The following is a 27,008-nucleotide window of genomic DNA, read 5'->3' on the forward strand; positions in this document are numbered from 1 at the left end:
CGTAAGATTTATATACACGTTATTTAGAGAGATAAACAGAGATGGAGCTATAGCGTAAATGGTTCGAATCAGGTTAAACTTATATCAATGTAAAGTAGGATTTCTTTGCTTTAAGAATGCAATCCTTTTTTTCAAGGCAATGGAAATACATTTATAATTTATGTAACAAGGTTTCAATTAGACTATCGCCTTGTGAATTTTTACATTTTAACTAGGTAATTAAACATCGTTCTATATCTACATATATATGTACATACCTATGTACAATATGTATGTAGTAAAATAATATAATTTTTTTGTATATATAATGTAGTAAAATAATATAGTTTTTAATTTTATATTTATTATGAAAATGAGCATCGTAGCAAGAACTTTTGTTACAAAAAAAAAGACTAAAATATATTAGTAAGATATCATTTGTTGGTTTATATATGTTTACTTTAGATGTATTAATATTACTTAAGGAGAAAGACTTTTTTTTAGATAATAATGAAATTAATATCAACCTTTTCGCTTTAAGTCTAATAATAATGAAAATTTAATTTTTGTTCTATTTAAAAGAAACTTCATATCTAAATTGAATTAAATTTGCAATATTATAATTTAAAAAGTAGTTCAAAGAAACTATTTCGCCAATTTAGATTTAGTTATTATGACTAGAATTAAATGCACAGCCTGTTTCATCTTGATTCCATCAAACGGTGTCAGCATATTCTATGATTAGAAATAAGAAAAAGATGTTATATAAACATAGGGTTGTAAATGTTTTATTACGAAGTTATAACAAGAATATCAAAATCATAAATGACTGATTGTTTGTTTGATTCTGCACAAAAATGTTGTCAGTGTTGTATTTACAAGAACGGATGACATTTTGAGCAAGAACTTCAGTAAACATCAATCGATCGAAAAACAATCCAGTCATTTTGTCATTTATAATGTATAATTTCTGTATTTTTGTTATAATTTTCTAATAAAGCATTTAAGACCCTATTATTATAATTATAATTTTTTAATAATATTCATTATTAACAATTAATCGTTTTAGATGAGTAACTTTTAATGTTTTCTTTAATTGTACGTAAATGTTAAATGTTATTGTCAATTTCTGTTTCGAAAATATCTCGATTGAACTTTGCAGCAATAATGTAATGTGAACAATGGAAATGCATCAGTGGTCAAACACTCGTGCACTCGTGTGTAATAATACGTATTTCTGCACAAACGACTGCTTCTGTGATACCTGTCGTATGCATAGAAATGATGAAAATATGAGCAGAAGTATGGAAATTCTATGTTGCGAAGAACATTTATGATTAACACATCGGTAAATCGTAATTATGATATATACGCGTAAATATACGTACATTTCTCTCCATTTTATTAGTTTACAAATTTTATTCATCTAAAAATATGAAAATTACTGAAATGCAATAATTCCAAATGTGTGATCGAATTAGGTTATGTCATGAGAAAATGTATTAATTCCAAGGCATTATAAAAATGTATTGCAGAAGACAAAAGTAAACGCTATTTATATATACATAGTTATGTATACATATCTATATATATGTACGCATATAAATATCTATTTACGTGTCTACAGCATATTTACATGGTGAAATTTCTATTTTGGGTTTAAAACAATCATACGCCAGCGGCGTTGGCGATCCTTGAAATACGATTTCGTAGTCTGCTTTAAATAGTTGCCGTTTGTTTCAAGCCGAATATTTACGTTGTGTAATACGAACATTGTGCCCAGCTGTACAAGCTGATACTTGGACTTCGATTGTACTTCTTTATTGGTACCTTTTTCGATGTCTTTTTCCTATCTTTGTTCTACTTACGGGTATAGTACTGTATGCATGACTACAAGAAAGGAACAAGTGATACGATTGGCTATAAAAACGAAGTGGAGAAGATTATTTACTAATCTAGATGCGAAAGAGAGGGAAGAAGGTTTCATCGGATATTTCCGCCAGTAAGATCAAGTGGTGGCTCGCTGGAAATATGTTTCTCCGCGATTTTATATGCAGATAATGCAGATATTGTTGAGAACGTTCTAGAGAATTATACGTATAATGGAAAATAGAATAGGTTTGGGGCATATTATACTTTTACATTTTAAATAAATAAGCATTATTCCGTAGGTAATATATGTATTACAAATTAAGATGTAGTTGTATTTCTAAAAGTCTTTTTATTTGAGATTTATTATAAAAAAGAGGATTATAATAAGAAATTTTATTACGGAAAACTGAAATATATTAGTAACATATAATTCTTCGATTTATAGATATGCGTTTACGTATGTTATTCATGTGTAAATATTACTTGGCAAATTTCTTTTTGAATGGAGTTAAAATAAATATTAACTATCTACATTACATTAAATTTCTAACATTATGATTTAAGAAATAATAAAAAAATATTACTTTTTCAATTTTAATATATTTATTATGATTTGAATTAAATCTATATATTTAAGAACTAAATGTATAAAATTTCAAGTTGTAGAGACGTTGTAGATTCTTAAATTGTTATACGTAAAATTTCAAAATAAAGGTACTTCTTACTTCGAAGACATCTTTTATAAAGATAATACAAATATTATCCGAAGAGTTCCAAAGAACTACGGAATAGGATGAAATACAACGTACACGATAAATCATCGAATACGTTTCAAATTACATATTTTCTTGGAAAGCATCGAAGGCTGTACGATTTCACGTAAAGTTCTTGATACGTGGTTCACCATATGTATATCTTGAAGAAGAAATATGACAAAAACTTTTATAAAGTTGTGCTACGGTGTGTTGGATCTTTTATCTTTTAACCAGCAGCTTTTCAGGATCAAAGAAAGGTGGGTGCAGTAGAGTTTTAAACGAATTATTTATGAAGACTGTTTGAATAACTTAAACACAATCGTTGCTTACTATATTTTTCACTATATTTTTCACTGTATTTTGTCATCCATTAAGGAAAGAAATATCAATTAAAAATTGATGAATAATATACGGGATGGTCGGTAACTGGTGGTACAAGCGGAAAGTAGAATTAGCGGAAAATGTAGAATAAAAATTTTTTTTTTTTAATTTTTCCATCAAGACAACGATCTACAGTGAGATCCGTTATAACGTACCGCACGCGTACCGAGCGACAATTCAAAGTCGATTTTCTCGAAAACAAAGCCTCAAACGAAAAATTTTTATTCTATATTTTCGACTTCTTTTTTCCCCACCCAGTTACCAACCACTCTGTATATTGTTCAAAAGAAATGTTAAATTTTATGCAACTGAAGTTAATGATAGTCGTTTTTAATAAATCAAACAATTTATGTAATTTTGTTCCTATTATAATTATTAACTAACAACACATAATATTCTAATGAGTAATTTACAATTTTTTGAAGTTATTCTATAATTAGTTTGAAATTTTGTCATTATTAATATTGTAAATGTTATTTTATGAATGACCTTGTCTATTAAATCAATTCAGTCGTCTTACATATTTTATTAAAAGTGAGACTTGAATTCAAAGAATGCTTATAAAATTTTACATTATTAAATTTATTGTAATCAATTTTGTACGACATTCTTAATGGCAAGTTTTCTACTTATTTTATGGATTGCAAAGTAATATAAATTTATTGAGAAATTCATTTTTCCAACAAATACTTTGCGCTTATTCTAAAAGTAACAAATTAATTAAAAGCAATTCAAATTAACTGCTTGACGTCACATACTTATAAACTGCTATGAGGTAATCCTTTATGAAAAGATACGAGAAGGATGTAGAGTCCCGTTTTTCCGTTGGATTTTTGCTTTTTTAAAAAATTCAAATTTTAAGTTCATTATATATGTGTCGGAGAGAGAAAGACAGCGGGATTTTCCGTCCGGAATGTTGGGAAAAACTCCAATACACTAGTCCAGACTTTTACTATAGCCGCCCTTATGTAATAAAAATAAGAAATAGTCTTAATGTTCCAATCTGACTTTATGACGATGGGTTTGGGCTCGAAGTGACATGGCAGGTCATCGGACGTAACCACTGTCACGGGAGGGACATGTACCTGACAGAGGTATGAAATGATTGATGAAATGATGATGAGAAGGATGAAATGAAATGATATGGCTCTCCTTAAAACAAAGATTAACCCGAGAAGCGGGGACAGGAGTATATAAGGGCAGCCTCTTTTGGATTGAGAGAGTTAGAATGAGAGTTAGAGTTAGTCAGTTGGTTAGTGAGTCGTTGGACGAATTGCCGATTGAGTTATCGGGAAGTTACCCGAATCCAGTAGCACGTTGATACTAGTCCTCCCGTAGACCGTGGATTCGTTATCGAACCTGAATTCGTTGTCACCATCATCTCGACCATCCTCTTACCATTACTCGTAGCCTCTGGTAGTGTCCACATTCGTACTGATAGAGATTGGTTACATTCGCGACGGTAAAGTAAGTAGAGGTTCATCGAACGCCCCAAAATGCCAACCTGCCTCCGACATATGTATGCACTTAAGATTTATGCTACTCGACTTTGAGAATGTTTTTAACATGACGGTGCTTCACCTAGAATGCTTCAACTAGAAAGTATGTAAAAGTAACTTTCTTAACGAACAATATTAAAATATTGAATTAGCTGTGAAGAAATAATCACTTGGCTGAAAATTTTCAGATTTTATGTCACTTGATTTTTATTTGTAAATTCATCTTAAAACCGTAGCTTACAATAGAGATACTGAAAATTTGAATCAATTAGCGCAAAATATTACGCATGATAAATAATGCAAGTGAAAAATATGCATATACACTTTGTTTTAACAATTCTGTAATTGGCGCAATAACATATTGTCGACAACGTATTTTGTGTAAATTCAGAAGTGTGAACGTTGCGTAGGTCTCTAAATACATACATATATGCATGTATATTATATACACATATATGTATTTATATGTACGATGTATGTCCATTATACATCACAATGTTATGTGCCGCTTGATAAACCGTATTTTATTGTATTTTAACTATAACTGCATACATCTGCAATTTTTAACTGGATTTCCTTGAAAAATAAACCTCAAAAAGATTTTATTTATATTTTATACCTTTTTCTTATTTATTCATGAAGAATTATAAATAATCCAGCTGTAATTACTCTATATAATAGAATTTAAAACCTTTTATAACACTAATTTTTAATTACTCATACAATAATAACTTAATATATCCAGGTTATCTTAACTCTTCTGCAATTATTAGCATTTTTTATAAATATGCTAGATTCTCCAAGATTCAGATAAAATTATGTGGTAAATATTGTGATAAAGTTAACAAGGTATACGTAAATTATTTTTATAATTATAATGTAAAGATACATTAATTACTTTATTTAATGTGTATTTAATAAGCACTCTTAAAGCTATTCAGATAGAAGTCACCAGTGTTACCATATTAAATTTAATTATTTCTCACATTAAAAGTATTATATTTAATTATCTATGCAATTACATTTGGTCATAGACTTATGAAAATAATTTTACTTTTACATACTATAAAATACTACTTTGTTCATTCAACATCCCAAACTTCTTATATAATAATTGTAACTATATTAATCATTCTTGAATAAACTTTCTTTATTATCTATTAAAAGAAAAGAATTATTGTATTCAGTGTACAGTAATTATTGTATTTCTGTGGAAAAATGAATAATAGAAATTTTGGTGTATTTTTATATGCATATACATATGTATATTATATGTACATATATGTATAATCTGTAGTACTCTTTTAAATACAGAAATACAAAAATAGTTTTACCTCTAAAAGAAACCTTAGTTTTACCCTGAAAAAATGAAAAATGTTACTTCTTTCTTTCAATATCCCTGCACGCCTTCGTACCAGAATTTAAGCACTACGAATAGTTCATAAACTGACTGAACTTTAGATACAGGTTACTGGTGTACAATACGTGCACAATTATTCTTAAGGCTGCGTCCTTAGCAATAAAAATACAAGTTCCGTAAATTATCTACTGATATATGACGTTCTCTGGAAATAAATCCCTTATGTTACTTTGTAGATGTTGTGCTGCGAAAGAAAAACTGTAATAATTTGATGGTTACTAAATTTTTCCTTTAACTTTTCTCGGCTGACATAAGCGTAAGTAACAATGTAACTGTAGTTTCTTCGTCTTTATGGTTCTTTTTTAACATATCCTTTGAGCTCCATGTTCATATATCTTACGTTTGAACTAACGTAAGGAAAAGTTACTTTTGCCGTATTTGCGGCCTGTAAGAACAGTGAGGTAATAAAGACATTTGGCCAAAGCCCAGGGACGCACGTACCATCCTTCCGTTGTAAACAACCGAGCCGCAAGAGCAACTGTCTTCCTTCGCGCCGGATGCTTATTCTGTGCAGATTCTATAAAGTCTCGCTACTTGTTTTATAGAAAACATATTGTCTTTGAAAATTTCTTACCTCACGTCCGGCGACACTTTCTGGTCGCTGAACAATGCACCGCTCGAAGTATAGAAACAAATAAGAAATAAGAATTTGATTTTACTTATGGAAAGAAATAGAATTTGTGAATTGAGTAAGACCATGAAATGGAAGGAATATTTATGTTATAATTATTATGTATTGTTATTTTATATTCTTAATTATTAATATTATAAATACTATATTAAATACTATACCGCCGTGCACAATGATTTATCAATTAATGATATAGTGAATTGAGAAGTTATAACACGTTCTAAACTTCTATTTTATAATCTTACAATTTTACATGAAATGGAGAAGTCAAATTAGCTGAATTGTAATTTGTAAAATTTACTGATCTTTATTTGCCTCATTGCCAAATCTAATGCTATTATGCATTTATTTGCGTTGCATGCTAACTTGTAAAATTTCACTAGCAATATTAATGTTACTAATGATAATATTACTAGCGAAACTAATATTATTGGCAACATTGTACAAGTCACAAGTTACCAGATCAATCCATTAGCGGCCAAACAGAGAAATAATGCATAAAGGTTATACAAATGAGAACATTGTTGAGAAGTGTAAAGTAAATTATATATTGTTTTATCAAGATGTGAAACGTATATTGGAATATTAATGTAATCTTGCAGAAGTTTACTATACAAACAGCAACATAAGCAACATTTTTGTGATTTGAAAAGAGATAATTTACTATAATGCTATAGATACCTCGGTTTCTTCGGAAGTTCATAAAATTGTAAAATGCAAAAGGGAGAAGAAATAGTCATGGAAATATTAACGAAATTTTTGGAATTCCCTTTTATAATCATAACGTTAGAAAACAGAATTCAATAACATAAATTAATTAAAAAGTATTAAAACTAAATGGTGGATTCTGACAAACTACTTACTGTGCTTGCATAATATAATGAACTCTGACTAGTATAAATTAGCTGATTATTAAGGTATTCGTGTTCTATAGCATTTTGAGTATTTTTTATTTTGTTGAGTGACGTAGTAACGTATATTACGTGTAAAATGTTTGTTCTTTTTTTTTTATTATTTAATTTGTACTTTACATTTGGTAAATACATGTCTTTTCTGGGAAACTTTATCTATCATTATTAAAAAAATAGATCTTATTCTTATTATCTATTATGAGGTATGAGGGTTTATGAGGGATATTATTTATTAATTGTTTGAATATCATAAACAAAATATTAATATTAGTTGTAGGAAATGCCTATGAAATAGTATAGGCATAGATTATATGCACCTATATATAGTATAGGTATGCTTTTTATAGATTTATACGTTTGGGAATGACGTGACGAGAAGGAGTGAGCGATAAGAAAAACGGTTATATAAACCACGTCCATGTATGGTCTTTGGAGCTAGAATTAACAATAAAAAGAATAAAAAATAAATATATATATCTTAATATTAATTAACGATTTGGAAATAAAATGAGTTTCATCAAATGGTTGAAATAACGTACATACAAAATATTAAAAATAAGGGTGCCTGATTTATATATTTGTCCTTTTCCTTGTTTCCGTTTTTCTAACGAAAGTACAGAATGTCTTGAAACGTATCATTATGCACCCCGTAGAGTTAACACGTGCTGTAGAAGTCAGAATTTTCGACCCACGGCTACTTAATGGTTCTAGGCTAAATAAAACTAACTAAGCGGGTGGGATTTCCGCGAGATTTTCAAGGAAAAGTACTAACTTCCTCGCCAGAACAGAGTAACATATACATATTGTATTTACCAGATGTCCAGTTGGACAAATTGTAAAGCACAAATTAAATAATAAAAAAAGAGAAAAAATATACATATTGTACATAATGTGTAATAACATGTAATGTATATTTTACTTTATTTCTTTTTTAATCTTGCAAATATTTTGTTTAACACTTTTTATTCAATAGATTTTTAATTTGCGTTTCAATTTGCCTTTTAATTTATCTACGTACTTAATTTTATAATTCTATAAATCTTCTTTAACTAAGTACATTTTAAATTAGTTCATTCTTGATATTATACCTGAAGTAGAATTTTATGAAATAGTTGAAATTTACATTGATAAAATAATAATTTGCTAGGGATTAAGGTACATATATATCTTATTACAAAAGTTTGCAATGTTATTTAGAAATTACTTATTATCAGTTAACAAAAAAAAATTTTTTTAAGAGTAGCTTGAGGAATATTCTTATAATTAGCTTGTAGAAATCTGATAATTTTTTTCGTGCAAGCTTTTTTAGCAAATTTTTTTTCAAAACGTTGTGAGCTATGCTAAATCTCTCTAAGACTGATATACAGGGTGGTTGGTAACTGGTGGTACAAGCGAAAAGAGGGTGATTTTACGCGAAAAAAGAAGTCGAAAATATAGAATAAAAATTTTTCGTTCGAGGCTTTGTTTTCGAGAAAATCGACTTTGAATTTTCGCTTGGTACGCGTCTCGTTATAACGGATCTCACTGTAGATCGTTGTCTCGATGGAAAAATTAAAAAAAAATTTTTATTCTATATTTTCGACTTCTTTTTTCGCGTATAATCACCCCCTTTCCGCTTGTACCACCAGTTACCAACCACCCTATATAAATGTATAATGCCATATCAAAAGCCTAATATATATCAATTAATATCAAATACAATATAATGCAATACAATAATAATACAATACAATACAATAATAATATCAAATAATATCAAATTAATACATATCAAAAGCCTAATCTTACCGAGGGATATTGCAAACGTTTGCTATACACGTGTTACCTTATTCTACGTTGCATCCATTATAATTTATTTTAACAGCTGATCGTGTTTGGAAACGTTTGGAAATTATGTACCATGATATTTAACGGATATTTGAGGCACACGCACGTCTTTTACAGAGAATATACTTCACTTTAAAAATGTATTTTATTTGTATCGTATTTCATATTCATATAGCACGTATATTCATAAATATACAGCACCTTCTTAATTACTAAAGTAAAGAAAATTTTCATTAATATTACTACGTCAAAATATATTTTATTTGTCTAATGAAATTGTTATTATTAGTATTATTATGAAAGTATAGAATATATAAATATATAAAGAATAAAATAAATAAAATTACTATTATTATAAAATTTGCAAGATAAATTAAATCATCATATCGATATAATAACAAGTGTATAATACTTTTATATTAAAAATATGCTGTATTTGAAGATAATTATAACTGTTTTCGGTCGATGATTTTCAATCAATCCACCGTTAGCAATCCTAATAGCATTTACCACAATCAGATTTTCGTTTTCTTTCTCTTCTGAGTCTAACTCTGTTTCGCTTTTCTTCCCTGTTCGTATTTCGAAGAGTCTGCATTCCTCCTTTTTCTATTGAAGTTACTATTACTACCTTCCGTGTTCGTTTTATTTCGTACTATGCAACTCCATTATTTTCTTCGTCCTTTTCTATGGTATTACTGTGGACTCATTTCCGCTATATTTATCCCTCTAAGATTTGAATTCCTAAGAGAGGAATACGATTGTACCTCATTTTCTCCGCGTTACATTCACAACTGATATACAACACGTAATTTTTTGTATGTTTGTTATTCAACATCTTAAGATGTCTTCTCCGATGTAAACAATATTTTTGATGTATATAATGTATCTCAAATATTTTTCTGCTTCCACTTCTGCTTTGTAAAGAACAGTGTGTTGAGTACCATGTGACTACTCAGTGTTTGATTGTTGAAGTTAGAACAGTCTATTTTCAATTCTCAAGTGGACTTCGACCCACTTTTTGTTTTGTTCATTTTTGTACCGTAGTTAGCGTGGTTAGTCCCTGTCGAGCAGACACCCTTTTTCAACGCACTGTAGTCACACCTGGCCTGTTTTCTTCAAACTCAGAGATCCTCAAACTCTACCAGTTCCAAATATTTAAAAACTCACTCGTCCACCCCAAACCTTACTAAATAAACCTTCCTTGAAATTATAAATAATCCAAAAATATTTTTAAGTAAATAAGACAACTGATTTAGAAATTCAGTACAGTGATTTGCAATAATATTCAGGTACTATAATGTTTGAAATATTGTTGTATATATCTATTTAAAATAGTTAACTAGTAGACTTTAATGTATTAGAACAAATTTCTAATTATCTTCAATATATTTGTTAATATATGTTAATAACTTTTCAATATATATTAAAATACATATACATTAAAATATTGTATTTCGTAAAGAGACATATATTTTATTTATTTAATACATATACTTTTCTTAAATGAGAAAGAGAAATTAAATAATATTAAGGAATCATGAAATGTCCGAATATTAACGTTCAAGTCACTGTATATAAAAATTTTACATTAGGAAGAAATGAAACAAAGGAAGATAAGATCAAAGAAAACATAACAATATTTTTGCCTGCAATTTATGGGGTTATCGAATTGAGCAAAACCGAAAATAGTGTCGATTTGGCGCTTTTACATCCATATAGATTTTCTTTTTAATTTCTAATGACTTTCTTTCATACAATAATAATCCAAAAAGAGCATTTCACGGGGGGAAGCATTTATTCTTTCGTTTCTTTATTCTATGATCAACAACATACGAGATAGAAATGCAATTTTCTGCTAACGCAAAAATTTGTTTATTTCTCTTGTAGCCAAGCTGAAACGTTTCCAGAAGAACGAAATATTTGAGAAACTCTGTTCAGAAGTACCGTGGACCGTCAATTTTTGAAAGAATATCGTCTGTACGCGTCTGTCCAAATTAGGCGGACTAGTTGAGAGTTAAAAGGTCTAAACCGGGAAAGTTTTGTAACCTGCTTTTCTCGCTCTTTTTAACCAATATAACATAATGGTACTAATACAATTTTGTCGTTTTGGTTTTGATGGAAGATTTAATGGATTCCTTAACCAAATTTTTGGAAACTATAATTTTAAAAAGTGTAAAATATAATTAATATACACATATAATATTGATAGAAATTAATATATTTAAAATTTAATTAATGTTTAAAATATAATTTCTTAAAAATAATATTTGCTTTTTATAAAATATAATTTGTTAAATATCGTCCTTAGGCCTTGTTAAAATAATAATTCTAAATATTTATCGTATTAATTTTGATCATAACATAGTGGACTTTCATAAGATAAGTAAAAGATGTTTAACTATGAAGTATACGTATACTCATAAACTGATTATTTTAAGAAATGACAATTTTTTTTATTTTTATGATGCAAATATTTTTTTTATATTTATAAGCATATCACTTTTATTTGATAAAGTAAGCATCTTATAGAGATGAAGAATTATTAAAAATTTTACAAAGAAGACTTTGTCTTTCAGTAAAAGGATGAATGAAGATATATTTAATTGTAAAAATGAATAAAATTCATTATTCAAAATTTTATTGTTAAATTTGAAAAAAAACATTCAAAGATGTTTCAAAATATTATACTTTTCAAAATGTAATAAATATTCAATAAATAAGATTAAGAAGACAAATTCTACATTCTTGTTACTTAGAGAATTAATATAAAAAAATAAAAACATTATATAAATATTTATTATTTAAATAGCCCCTTTTTCTTAAATATCATGCATTACAAATGTGCAAAGTCTTAAAATATTTCTGAATGTTTTATGTTTATTCTTTCTTTTCTTTATTTAGTCTTTTTTAGTTGCATTAGCACCCATGTTACTTACATGACAGTAATTACATAAAGTTACAGGCTAGAGTATATGTTACGTTAAATTAAACTAAAAATACCGATATATTTCAAAAACTGCAACATATTTGAGTGTGACTTCACAACGAGTCACTTTAGGGTTTTCGTTCATTTGATACAATCTTCTTTCATTTTTGTTTAATTTGAAGTGATCGATATTTCAGATTATCGATTTAATTGAAAGTTGGGAAATATTTGTTGTCAGAAATATGGTCATCAAGAGTAATCGCTCACTTTTACGTAATTGGTATTTGGTATATACTGCGTTTCAGACAGAGGCAGAAGTCAATGGCGAGAATATTTGAATTTCAAAATATGTCGTTCACATTGGCCGTGATTTGCAATGAGTCCGCGCGAGAAATATATCATCCACGACATCGCGTATTCGTATTCACGGATGTGGAAAACACATCGATCGTGCTATTTATTATACGGCTGCTCCAGCTTGAAGCCAGAATTGGGAAAACGGATTTCAAGATTATGTAAATTATGTAAAAAGTTAGTAAAATTTTTTGAAAAATAAATAAAAATTCAATTATATTTTCTGTAATAAAACAAACAAAGAAGGAACATTTTATGCGAAGATACGTTTCTATTCTATAGAGAACTTTTATATTTCAAAAATTGATTACTAAATATTAATAATAGATTTTACTTGTTTATTTATTATTATTATTGCTTAGTCCGTGCCTTTCGGCTTTGCACGAACTTTCGGTTTTACATCTCTTATGTCTACTTCTCTTCTTATATGTCTACCTCCACTCTTTTCCACTTTATTCTATTGCACTACCTTACTTATTCTACCTCTAAAAACTAAAAATTAGCAACTAATGACTAAAAACTATTGCAACTTTGGGCTTTTGCCCCTTTGCTGTGCTTCCTTCCTGTCGTTTGCCCTTTTCTTCTCTATTATTGCTTTCAGTTCTGTTAAACCTTCTCCAGTCTCGTTTAGCGTTTTTTCTATGTCCTTTGGTCCTCCCGTTATATCACATTCTTCTATTACACGTCTCAGGCCTTCTTTCCTTCTGCATAGTCTGCGTCTTTTTTCCCCCTCTTCTTTCCAGTATTCCCTCGCTTTGGTCTCGTTTCCACATCTGAATCTTGCCAGTATTCTTCTGTCCTACCACTTCATCCTCCCTTCTAAGTACTTTGATAATTTTTCTTTGGCTATATTTCTGTAGTGTATGTTATACTTGGATTCCCTTATCCTTTTCCCCCTCTCTTCTGCTTCTCTCTTTCTTCTTTCTTCTATGATTTGGTCTGCTGTCATCCTTTCTTGCTCCTCTCCTGCTTCTATCTGCGCCCCTCCCTTTCTCTCCTCTTCTAGTCCCTTCTTTCTCTTTCTTGCTCTTTTCCCTTCATGACCATTTCCCCAGTTTTTCTCTCTTTCCTTTATACACTCCTTTACTAATTCCTTTTTTGATTCTAGAGCTGTCTCTTCGTACCTCGTTGCTCTTTTTAATGCTTTTTCTTTTATTTCTATTATCTCGCATTCTTCTATCAGTATATAATTTCGTGTTGTCGTATCTAAGCCTAATATCCATTTCACATATCTTCCTTGTAGTTTATCCAGTCTTTCTTCCATGTTCCAGCCCCATACCTCTGCTCCAAACAGCGTCACGCTCTCTAGCAGTGTTCTAAGATTTTACTTGTTGTTACCTATGATCTATTACACGGGATTTTATCTACTAATTGTTTGGATACATAGATAAAACATTGATCTTAGTTAACTCTATAAATGCAAAGGTTATTACTTCATTCTTTACAATGTCTGTGTAACAGTATAAAGTAGCTCAGTCAATTATTTTAAAGCACTTCAACAATTTCTCTGTAAAAATTATGTAGCTTATTTCCACACTTTTTACGGACGTAAACACGTATGTAAATTTAGACAAAAATTATGACACTATTTACTGCGTAAAATAATTTGATATGTTTGCTTCATCGATCTTGAGAAGACTTTTATGCTATGAGTAGTACACTATTAATCTTAGTTATTGATGACTAACATAAATGAGAATCTCTTGTATGTTTATATATTATAAAATAATCGATCTTTCAATTGCAAATATTTCATGTATAGAGTTTGTGTAAGACTATACATATAAATCTCATGTATATGTTTGTTCTATGAAGAGCAATTATCACAAAATATTTAATAACACGAAAATATAAATTTTGTGCTAAGTTAATATATAAGGTACATATAAAGAAAATAATATTTTATATTTATTTAACTGGAACTTGCGATGAAAAACTTGTACTTCTTTCAACAGATTCTGATCTCTTGCTCAGTAACAAAAGATAAGAAATAACATTCCTTATATGTTAAAATGTCTCCCATCTATCCACAGCTACAAAAAAGATTAGTTCAACATCCCTTCATCCTATTTCTCTTTTTTGAAATAAATCTAAAATAAGAATCACAGGGGTCATGATAGCCCAAAGGTTTCTTTTGCGTTAAAAATTGGCTGCAAAATGATTATTTAGAGAGCGTATAAAAAATCTCTGTATTTATATAAAAAGAGGTTTTAACTTCATGACACTCATTTTTTATATTTTCCACATTCTAAAATGGATTTAATATATAGTTTGAAAACCACGAAAACAGCGTTAAAGTTTCATTCGTGTTAAAAGTTCTTTCTGCTTTATATCTTATTTAAAGATCTTGTAAAATCCTCTACTTTGCCTGAAAAAATTATAAAGACCTTTACTTGTAGTTACTCGTTTACGATGCTCTTATTCTTTAAAAGGAATTGCAGATTCGATTCAGAGAAACAAGAGCTCAAGTTTAACGCTACGTAATGTGAAAATCTTATGTTTCGTTCATTTATTATTGTACTATAGCATCTCATGGATATGTCATTATTTCGGCAGTAAACAGTTTTTTTTTAAGTACACATTATTGGTTTTTAAATTTCAGACAAAATCAAGCACTGTGATTAATTACTAAGTTGTATGGAAAATCTGGCGATCCATAAATTTTGCCCTGCATTTAGTGGGATTAAAGGAGAATTATTTATTATGAACTCTCGTCAAGTAGTGAAAAATGAGATGCTCATACAAATTTATACGGACATAATCGAAAGAAAAAAGAAAACGGAAACCCAAATAAAAAATCGTTTTACCTATAAACATAAAGAATGTGAGGTGATCGTCGATGGAGGTGCCCACAAGAAATATCCTTGATTTTCAACAATAAGGTTTATCGAACTCTTAACAATTAACAACAAACAACGATTATCGATTAACAACGGTTAACGTTTAACAACGATTAATAACAAGTAACGATCAACGCTGAACTCTCAGGAGTCAATAACCCGTTTCTCTAATTGTGTTGGCTACGCTTGACCTTTCGCACTTCGCAGCTCGGGGCAGAATGACTCTTTTGGTTCAAAACCAAACAGATTCTTTCCTTTGTTGCCCCTCGATATCCCCACTACGCGCGCGTTTATTAGAAGTGCATTCTACCGAATATTCGGCGAAAGAATCGTAGGGATATCGATGGTACATTACGCTTTGAAGGTATAGCGCTTTGTGTCGCGAAGCCGTTGGAAATTTCCGTGGTCGAGTACCGCCACAAATGTTTTGCTTTGCATATTTCGTATATTTTTTACGTATACATTATTACGTGCCTTCTTTACATTTTCACCTTTTCATTTACATTCTCTACACGCGTAAATGCATAAATGCGAACAGTGTAGCAAAAACATTCTAGTAAAAGAAGATTAAATCTTTCATTCCACTAAAAATTCTATTTGACTTTACACGTCCTTTGTCGTTTCACAGTATACATCCGCGTGTGTACCATACTCGAAATAACTACAGAGTTACATATTACGCTTCTTACTGAATGCCACTAAAACGCTACGTATTACGTATACATGTATTTAATATTAAATGTCAGTATATACATACTCGCACTATACTAATCTCAGCGTGGAAATTTTGGTCGGACATAGACGCAGAAGAACGCCTCTCGAGCTGCGATCTAATTTCTAATGGGTAATTTCATTTAGGTGCATCGTTTACAGTAGAATGCGAGAGTAACGTTTACTTCCTACCCCCTCGCTCCTACAGTCATGGACTTTAGCAATTTCGAAAGAGTCGTTTACGCAAATCAGACCGTAGCGCTTCCTACAGGCCGTTTTAATACACGCGTTTCACTTGAAGTTATGTGTTTCCCCATGTATGAGTAATTTCTCCGATATCTTCTTGTTCCCCGAGATCTTTATTGGACGATCTACAAACGATTTCCATACGGCTGTCGCCATTACCGGAACTTTCAAGCAAGCAAGTGTTCGCGAAACGAGAGTTCTTCGCTTTTAATGACGAGAGTCTGGAATCGTATTACCATTGCTCTTCGATCTTGCACAACCTCGGGTAATGGCATTTTTGCAGTCGAATGACGTCTCGATGAGATTCGGATAGGTCGTCCATGCTGTTTCCATTAATTCGATAATTTCTACCTTTGAAACTGTTGTTTTATAGCACTGTTAAATATATAATGTTAGGTCGATTATGTATTTGATTGGTTTTGTTTTGTTTATGGAAAGGAAATTGATCTTTCGAGTTGAATTCTTATGCATGATGTATTATGTGACTGGATAATGTTCATACTTTGGAAACTATTGCTTTATAATTTGATTGATTATATACATAAGTCATAAGGTCACAAGTCTTAGAATACTTAGAAGAATGAAGATAAATCTTAACAATCTTTAGAAACCCTTAAGAAAAGAAAACTGTTTAAAAGCTCATTTATAAATTCAATACTTTCCTCTCTTTTGAAGGAAAATAAACTGGTTTCTTATATTGAATTTCTATATACAGGGTGGTTGCTAACTGGTGATACAAGCGGAAAGGGGGTGATTCTACGCGAAAAAAGAAGTCGGAAATATAGAATAAAAATTTTTCGTTCGAGGCTTTGTTTTCGAGAAAATCGACTTTGAATTTTCGCTCGGTACGCGTGCACTTTATCACGTCTCGTTATAACGGATCTCACTGTAGATCGTTGTCTCGATGGAAAAATTAAAAAAAAAAAATTTTTATTCTATATTTTCCACTTCTTTTTTCGCGTAGAATCATCCCCTTTCCGCTTGTACCACCAATTACCAACCACCCTGTATATGTCGGGTTGACGTTCGACTTAGGGCGTGTAACGTATCTTCATTAGGACAAGCCATCGTTGCTGTTCAATGGCGATTATATTTACAATTATATGTACAAATGTTGATTTAACAGAGTTTGACAATCAAACGTGGTGATTAGACACTCTTGATGTCAAAGACAATGTTCTTAGGTTCAATAACGAATCCACGGCCAACGGAGAAAACTCTTTGTACAATAGAATATATTTTGAAACACTAAGTGACGTTAGCTGTGACGCACGGTATCTTTCTGACTGACTGACAAGACGATGCGTGTAAACTCTCCAAGGTGATCACAAGAATAAAAGACTGATACGATCACATTTGTCAATTGCGTATTGATCGGGGATATCGACAAAATTCCAGGCGCCGTTGCTAGGCAGACCCGCGTAAAGCCGTCATTGCTCCTGCCCGGGGCTTGTTTGTTAATACAGCGCGTGTCCCTCGATATTGGTACTTCTTCTGTTAGGTAAAAAAGTTCATCCCGTGATCGTGGCTACGTTCGGCGACCAGTTGTGTCATCTCGAGCCCAAGGCCACTGTCGCAAATCTCGGGCGAACATAATCAGATCGTATCACAACAACTACTTCTAAGTTCTATTATTCAAGTACAGCTATAATAAACAGTTTAGACCAAAGTATCGGGGATCTTCCCAAAATTCCAAAAGAAAGGCCCAATGTTCCCTCATCTCCGACATATGTATTGATTATACTTGTATATATATTTGTTCATAAGTATTAGAACACGTAATAAGACAAAATACAAAGATCTTTAGGATCTTATACAAATATTTAGGATTATCATCTTGTTTGGAAGCTCGTGACATAGATAATCTATTAATGTATTATTTTGTACTATGTTGTAATAAAAGTCTCATCAATCATGAATAATAAAATTAGAATAATAACATTTTTTCAATTGGTTTTGTGCATTTCATGAGTTGATTCCTCAGCTAGGTTCAGATTTTTAGGAGACTCCTCTGGATTTTCTATTTTCAATTCAGATGAAAGAATTGTGGGCGTCGGTATATAATAGTAAATTTATTATTCTCCTATAATTCTTGCAATTAAATTTCACAAATTTCTTCTGTATATTCTAAATTGTCATCTTTTAAAAATAATTTTTTTCATGACAAATAAACAGTTTAATAGTCTGAGTGTATTATAACGTTTAGCACTAGATCCGTAAATATGTTAATATTTATAAATAAAATATATATTTAAATAATATAATAATAATAAATTTATAAATAAATAAATAAAACGAAACACGTTAATACTTAAGAACGCAGGTACAATACATAATTAGATTGGTACTACATTCGTTAATATACATATACACAGTTACAATATACATATATACTATAAAAGTTTAGAAGTCAAACGACTGATTTCAATAAAGTTGACAACGAGCGAAAAATAGAGATGTAAAATTCAGAATATATGTAACTATCAGGACGACACAACCGGAACTCGGACAGTCGCCAACTAGTCGCTCGTTCCTGGCAAAATAAATAAAAAAGGAAAAAAAATAAAAAAATGGAGCGGCAGCCCTCGTAAATCGAAAAACGAGAACGTGTGGTAAAAAGAAACAATGGATTTCCACTCGACAGCAGCTCGACCGGGCAGCTTCAAAGAACGTCTGGAGTCTGGAGTTCGTGTCGAGAGCGGCGAAGTTGCAGCTAGCGCGTCTCGTGTTGCACGGTTAAAAAGGCAACAAAAGCCGAGTAGCCCTGGTGAATACGTCAAATTGTCACGAAGAAAGTTTCCATGTCGTTGGCTAACAGGTGAAGAAGAACGGCTCGCAGAGAACAGTGTACTGCGTATTCAACAACGGTTGCTTTTTGCTCGAAGATTGCAGCTACCAGGAATTCTTTGAGTGAAAATACCATGCACTCCCGTTTAGTAGTATCCGGACACTTGCTTCTTTTCTCTTTTATCATGATTACAACTTTGTGTACACGCTGACCCAAGGTCTAACACAATTATCACAGAATTATCAAATCATTTAAAATAAGTGGCTTCACATTTTCTGTCTTCGCAATTACAGAAATATATTATTATTTATTTATTATTTATTATTGCTTAGTCCGTGCTTTTCGGCTTTGCACGAACTTTCGATTTTACATCTTTTATGTCTATTTCTCTTCTTATATGTCTACCTCCACTCTTTTCCACTCTATTCTATTGCACTCCCTTAATTATTTTATCTCTAAAAACTAAAACTAGAAACTACAAATTAACAACTAATGACTAAAAACTATTGCAACTTTGGTCTCTAGCCTCCTTGCTGTGCATCCTTCCTGTCGTTTGCCCTTCTCTTCTCTATTGTTGCTTTCAGTTCTGTTAAACCTTCTCCAGTCTCGTTTAGCGTTTTTTCTATGTCCTTTGGTCCTCCCGTTATTTCACATTCTTCTATTACATGGCTCAGGTCTTCTTCTTTCCTTCTACATAGTCTGCGTCTTTTTTCCCCCTCCTCTTTCCAGTATTCCCTCGCTTTGGTCTCGTTTTCATATCTGAATCTTGCCAGTATTCTTCTGTCCTACCACTTCATCCTCCTTTCTAAGTACATTGGTAATTCTTCCTTGGGTATATTTCAATTACAGAAATATATACATATCTAAGATTTTTTGACAAAATTAGAGTTGAATTTTATTAAGACAGAAATGCCTATATACAGGATGTTTCATTTAAAGCTTTACACGTAATAAAATTATCTCTTAAATTATTCAGTATTGCAAAAAAAGTTTCAAGTAAAATTTACTTTGCTTTGAGGCGAACATGATTTCCTTGTAACAACATTATGCGGATTTTTATTTGAAATATTTCTTGGAATAATAAATAGTTTGGGAGATAATCACGTGTCAAGCTTCCAATGGAATAACCTGTATATTTGTATATTTTTCTCACGTCTCTTCATGTATAATCTTCTATATATATGCAACACATTTACATAAGCATAGACTGGAGACTGATACTTTTCGTCTTAACAGTTCAATTTTGTCAATATATTTTATGAATATAGTCGGACAAATATCAATATAGGATATTTACAGCTTTGATAAAAAATTATAATAAAAATACGAGGTATATATTAATATAATCGTCACGAGTGGAAGTTCCAAATGAAACCCAGTCGCGTTATTTCCGGTGAGTGGTTCTTCACGATCTTCAACTTGATTTCGGTTCTGTTCATGCAGCTAAGTATGTATTCACCGTAGGAAATCTATTGTTTTCCAGATGTCTCTTTAAACATCCCTAGGATATTTATGTTTTCCTCTTTTGAAACGTCACATGTTCTTTCTTCGTGCTACGTGAATTGCCGGAAATGAAAAATGCTCGAAATTCTTGCTGGAAATAACGCTGCGAGTACTTTTGTTCTTGGCCATTTACTACGTGTAATTGTTAATTTGCACGATCGTAAGATGGGCATTCGATTGTTGATTTCTTGTTTCACGGTAGGAATGGTTATTGGTTTTCGAAGAAGTTAAAGGTTAAAGAATCTGATTTTTGTTCCTGTTAGGTGGATAAAGGTCATATGTGAATGACACAACTATGAAATATATTTATCCATACTATCTATAGTATATTTGCACACTGCTATTAGCATATAGTGACTGACAAAAATACGTGGATATTTATAGAAATATTATTTAATATAACATATAAAATTAAAATATAATTTTATGTATAAAATATAAAATTAATATTTATAGAAATATTATGTATTATACAAAATTTTGTGAAATTTCATTAAGTCTATAATTGTTGAAAATGACAATGTAAGTTCGTGCTCGCCATCTATATGCAGATGCGTTAGTTATAAGAAATAGTAACTAGAAGATAATCCTAGTTACAATCGATAGATTTAATCGATAGGCTTAAGATGCTTTTTTGTTTTTATCCCTACTTTTTGTAAGCGCGTGCAATAAAGGTTTATATTGTTCAGAACGATGTGATAGATTAATCCATTCAATAAAATAATAACTATTGCGATTCTACTTCTGAGTATAGAAATAATAACAATAATGAAATACGACTATCGTGATTAATACTGATTATATTTGAAAAGAATTAAAAAATGTATATGTAAATTATAAGGTATGTATTTATACATTTTAAAAAGATTACCAAAATATTTGAACGGTGAAATTGTTCACTATATTAGCAACTACGTTTAGTGAAATCATCTTAAGCAATTATTATACGATTTACATGTATGTTTAAGACCACTACATATTCACGTTACATACATATATACATTCAGTCTCGTTTCATATACGTTTCAGTAACGTTTTATTACGTTTGCGGGGAATATCTTGGAATTCATATACGAGATGTGTCTAGAAAGTAATGAGATTGATTTCAGTTCTCGGGAATCCGCAACATCACATCAATACAGCGATGCTATTTCAGATATAATATCACTACCCTGCCTTCAGTATTAATTTCAACTTGATTCAGCTAACACGAGTGATTTCGCAGCGAGTTTTATAAAAGTGTATTTTAGTGACGCATTACGGAAATGGAACCGTGACATATCGAGTAGTATTTTACACTGCACTTTCTGTAAATGAAGTTTTGGCCAACAAACGTATTGCTGTGGTTCCGCAGCCTCCACACCTCTCAGACTTAAGGCCACATGGTCTTTTTCTTTTCTTAAAAATCAAAAGCCATATTGAGGGACATCATTTTGGAACTGTGGCCAGCGCCAACAAGGTTGTAACCAACTAAAAGCAGTTTCAATAGAAGAATTCCAGCACCGTTGCCAGGAGCGGGAGCATCGCCCCCAGCGGTGCATAGCTTCTCAAGGGAATTATTTCGAAGGATATTTAATAATTCGAGGGATAATTATTTTTATTAAATGACATATAAACATTTTTGTAAGTCTATTACTTTTTAGGAACATCTATATACGTTTTCGAATTAATTTTGAATTTCACCAATATAATCACGAGAATCAGCTTCCAGTACAGTGCTAATGAAATTTAAAAAAGTTTTTCATAAAACACATAATATATTCACAAAGATAAATGTTCAAATACTAATAAATCATATAACAATAAATAAATATTCTGATTTACTATTTCAAATTTTTTCTAAACTTATTTAAATAGTACACAATACATGTAATATTTGAAGTTTGTACAATATAGTTCTTTATTTTAAGCATATTTTATTTCTAAAATAAAATGTTATGAAATATTTGACTTATTTACTTATACTGAAATACTTACCAAAATAAAATAAACAAAATATTATACGTATAAATTAGAACTCAGTATTTTAATAAAACTTAGAAATATTAAATACACTCTATTTTAAAAATATTACTTTTGAAAGAATGTACTTTTGAAAGAATGTACTTTTGAAAGCTGAATTAATCGTAATGAATAAGGAAACACTTTCTAGGTGTCTTTTGAGAATATCAAAACGTAATGTAAATATGTATATTGTAGCGCGATAGACGAGAACATGAATGTTTAAACGTACATAAATTTACCAGATAGATAAAAGGATAACTATTTGTAAACAAAATGAATGATAGTTTGAACGACACACCAGGTGCGTGGTAGCGTACCTATAAAATGTAAAGAGAAAGACGGCAGGGAATGATAAGAAAAAGGTGGTGGTAGAAGAAAAGTTTCAAGTTTACTAGCTAAGGCACGATTGTGGATCTGGTGGGAATATATACATACATATATACGTAGACGTGTATATTGTATATACATATAGAGTTGTAGCAACTGTGACACAGTTAAGATAATTAAGAGAGTGTAAGACAGTTAAGATAGACAGTTAGATATGTGGAAAAAACAAGTCGAAAATATACATAGAATACAATTTTTTCATATGTCGGTTTATCTTCGAGAAAATCGTTTGAAAGGAAAAAAAGTTTAAAAATTCGCCAAGTATTCTTGAATTTGGTCTATTCCAGATTGAATAAGAGTAAATAATCGACAGTAGATTATTCTATATGTGGAAATAAGTAAAAAATTTCTTTCGTACTTTTCCTATATTTAACACGCGATAAAACCTTCGCTATTATTTGCTATCAGACATAATGTTAAACACGAGCTAGATGGCTAATCCTATTCTATAAGAGTATTGTGTTTAATCATTTGAAGAAAACTTATTTAATTTAATTTAAACTTATTTAATTTTATTGTTATAGTAAAAAATGTTATTAAAATAGAAATATGGTTTTATTCATTATAATTCAAAGTATAAGATAAGGGTTTTTTATGAGAATGTCTACAGCTTGATTATTATCAACTATTGCGGTTTGTAAATATAAATGGTTACTAACACATATGAAGGTGACTGGTTGTAAGAATAAATAATTTTTAAATGACAAATTAAAGTGTTTAGTACTGTAGGCCATTTTTTATACTCTTTCATAATGTTTCAGTCAACTATAGTATTATAATTGTCACATATGTAATGTGATTATTGATATCCATGATAAATCCATGATAAAATTTAAAAATATGTATTTTTTATATTTGATATCAGAAACGTAAGTAATTTTGACGATAATGAAATACCAAATAATTTCCTAAATCGTTCATTTTAAATTTTATTATATCATTATACTGTCGCAGGATTAATGATCTGATATAATAATAGGCAAAAAAAACAAATCATTTTTATATTCACGTTTACCAGTTTCTCTAATTAAATATTGTTTTGATGAGTTAAACTTACAAAATTATATTTTGTACTCGATGATAATTTAGATTTTTTAAGCTTGCTTAAAACTTTTGTCTTGGAGTCGTAAATAGCAAATATCAACGAATCAGCACAATAAATTATATGTTTAAAGTAAATGCAACATCCGTAGGTGTATTTAAAATTATCCATTATGTTCTTATTTTTAATACACTTATGTTTGTAATATTGTGTTCGATAATTATTTGATATTATGCAATAGTAGCATACTGTTATAAATACATTGTCAGCGATGACCTTTAATTACTTATGGGTACTTGACAAGCAGAGGAGAGCAAGTCACTTGAGTAATTGGAAGGGAATATCACATATTACTTTGGAAGGGTTAGTACACAGACCTACGTTAGCCCTTGTAGACAGGGGGTTGAAATGACTCTATCCTTTCAGATTATCCTATCTCTTTTATGGTAGATAAATTTATTACATGTATATCAGCAATTTTTGCACTGGACAGACAGTTTATATTTTCATAATAGGAGGTTTTTTTCATGCAGTAGCTTCATAGTATGGAAATACCTTTAAAGAAGCATGTTATTTATTTATTTATAAAATGTGAATCACATTTTACTGTTTGTATATGCATATTGAATGAATAATATCAATACTTCCAAATTTTGTAAGACGTAAGACCTAATGGAAAATGATTAATATCACTGTTATAAAATGAAGATTATTCAGTTTGTTAGTAATAGTTAGTCATATAAACTAAGCTGTCTTTTTTAATCAATTAAGTGCCTTTCCTTTTTTATAATAACAGTTTATAACTTGCTTCGGATTGAAGATTAGAAATTCCTTATTCTGAAACTGATGCATTAAGAAATAAATAAAATGAACAAGCAATAATGTCCATCGTATTATCAAACAAATGTACAATAAATGACATATAGTATATACAGTAGTATTTTTTCAAAATATCTATACTTTTGATAGAATATAAAATTTCTAACACATTATAAAATACATATACATTTAATGGCAGCAAACAAATTTATAAATTATATATAAAACACTTTTATCAATCATGAATTACCAATAAAGCAATTTAAAAAGATATATGTATTTTAATCGTTCCAAAGGGGATGGGCTGTATTTGTAAGACAAAAATAATAATTTAATCGAGATTCATATGTAATTTCTTTTAAATATGTCAAGTATTATACATAGAAAGAAATTGAAAGAGAAACAGAAAAATCAACACTCAATTTGCGTCAACAACGACGCAATTACAGTCAGCAAACTCTTATTTTAAGTACTATTGATTCACAAATTCGGTTCACTTTGATTCCATTGTGACAATGTACATGGTGTATCACGTAATTGTTGCCATGATTTTTTCAAGCATTTCCGACAGTCTAATAAAAAAATATTTTGAATAAAAGTTCATCAGTTTTCAATCGGTTACAAAACACAATATAAGAAATTTCTAAAAACTTGCTTTTTCGATAAAAGGTTAGCTTGAGTTTTTCAGGTGACATTACGTATTTTTGATGGCATACTCTTGTAGCTGATTGTTGTTATTTCTATACTCAGAGGTAGGATCACAATAGTTATTATTTTATTGAATGGATAAATCTATCACGCTGTTCTGAGCCAAGAAAACCTTTATTGCACGCGCTTACAAAAACTAGGGATGAAAACAAAAAGGCATCTTAAGCCTATCGATTAAATCTATCGATTGTAACTAGGACTATCTTCAAGTTACTATTTCTTACAACTAACGCATCTGCATATGGATGGCGAGCGCGAACTCACGTTGTCATTTTCAACACTGATGTTAAGATGAATCGTGAAATGTTGGCATAATCAAGGGAAATGTTATCGCTAAAAATTACTTTATCTCAATCAAAGTTTTGAACAAGAAAAATCATACACGCATTACAAAAGGGTCATAAACATAATGAAATATGGCGAACAGGAATAAACATACCTTGCGTAATGTTACAATGCCTTTGTATTTTCAATTATAATAAATGTTCAAATTATTATAGCCCATAATTTTTTAAGCACAATTCGGAATGATTAAAAGAAGACTACAAAGAAGAATGGCTACCATCCTTACAACATGAATAAAGTAAGTACATTGCAATAACGGATGAATAACGTCATTCAAACTTTATAGCATAGCTAGCTAATGCGTATAAAAGTAATAACGAAATATTAAACAAGTCCATAACAGTTCGAGTATTTATTATAATTGGATGCAGGAAGTTACTACAACATTGCACAAGGTAAGTTTATTTCTGTATGCTGTTTATGCTTCTTTCTTCTCGTTCACAAATTGGGATCTGTAATTTGATCGACACGAAGTATTTTTTAGCGATAACATTTCCCTTGATGAGCCGACAATCTAAGATTCAAAGTCACTTCAAGGCCATAGTATAGTAGGTCGTTGAACTCGTCTCAACATCAGCCGACACAAAGTAATTTTTAGCGATAACATTTCTCTTGCTAAGCCGACAATCTAAGATTCAAAGTCACTTCAAGGCCATAGTATAGCGATGAAGTCAAAAGTATGGAGTATAGTATGGAGTGAAAAATACGTAGTATCATTTAATAATATTGAAGGGATCTTGATTTTTGATAGAAAAATAATTTTGTGGTAATTTCTTATATTGCAATTTGTAGCCAATTGAAAACATTCACTTTTATTTAAAGCACTTTCTCCTCAAATTATCGCAAGTGCCTGAAAAATTGTGACAACACAATTACCTGGTGAACCATATATAGTACAGGTATCTCACAAACTACATCTACTTTTAGTAACCTTATAATATATGCATAGGAACATGTTTCTCTAGGGGGGCTGAACTTTCTATCAAACCTTACAATATTATACATGTATGACTTCAGTATCCACTATAGTCATAATGGTGCCTTGAGTTTGTCGGAATTG

At 30.3% G+C, this 27,008-nt stretch overlaps 2 protein-coding genes across 2 annotated transcripts in view; one reads left to right on the forward strand and one right to left on the reverse strand.

Moving 5' to 3' along the window:
- LOC117237065 (histamine H2 receptor-like) overlaps nt 1-27,008 on the forward strand; it is a 362,177-nt gene that overhangs the window by 14,071 nt on the left and 321,098 nt on the right.
- On the reverse strand, nt 13,076-13,819 carry LOC117237041 (caldesmon-like). The gene is given in 1 exon segment (XM_033500627.1): nt 13,076-13,819. A coding segment is annotated over 1 exon segment (744 nt).

The sequence above is a fragment of the Bombus vosnesenskii genome, unplaced genomic scaffold (assembly GCF_011952255.1).
Source record: "Bombus vosnesenskii isolate JDL3184/JDL3185 unplaced genomic scaffold, Bvos_JDL3184-5_v1.1 scf7180000013355, whole genome shotgun sequence".
Classification (NCBI taxonomy): Eukaryota; Metazoa; Arthropoda; class Insecta; order Hymenoptera; family Apidae; genus Bombus; species Bombus vosnesenskii.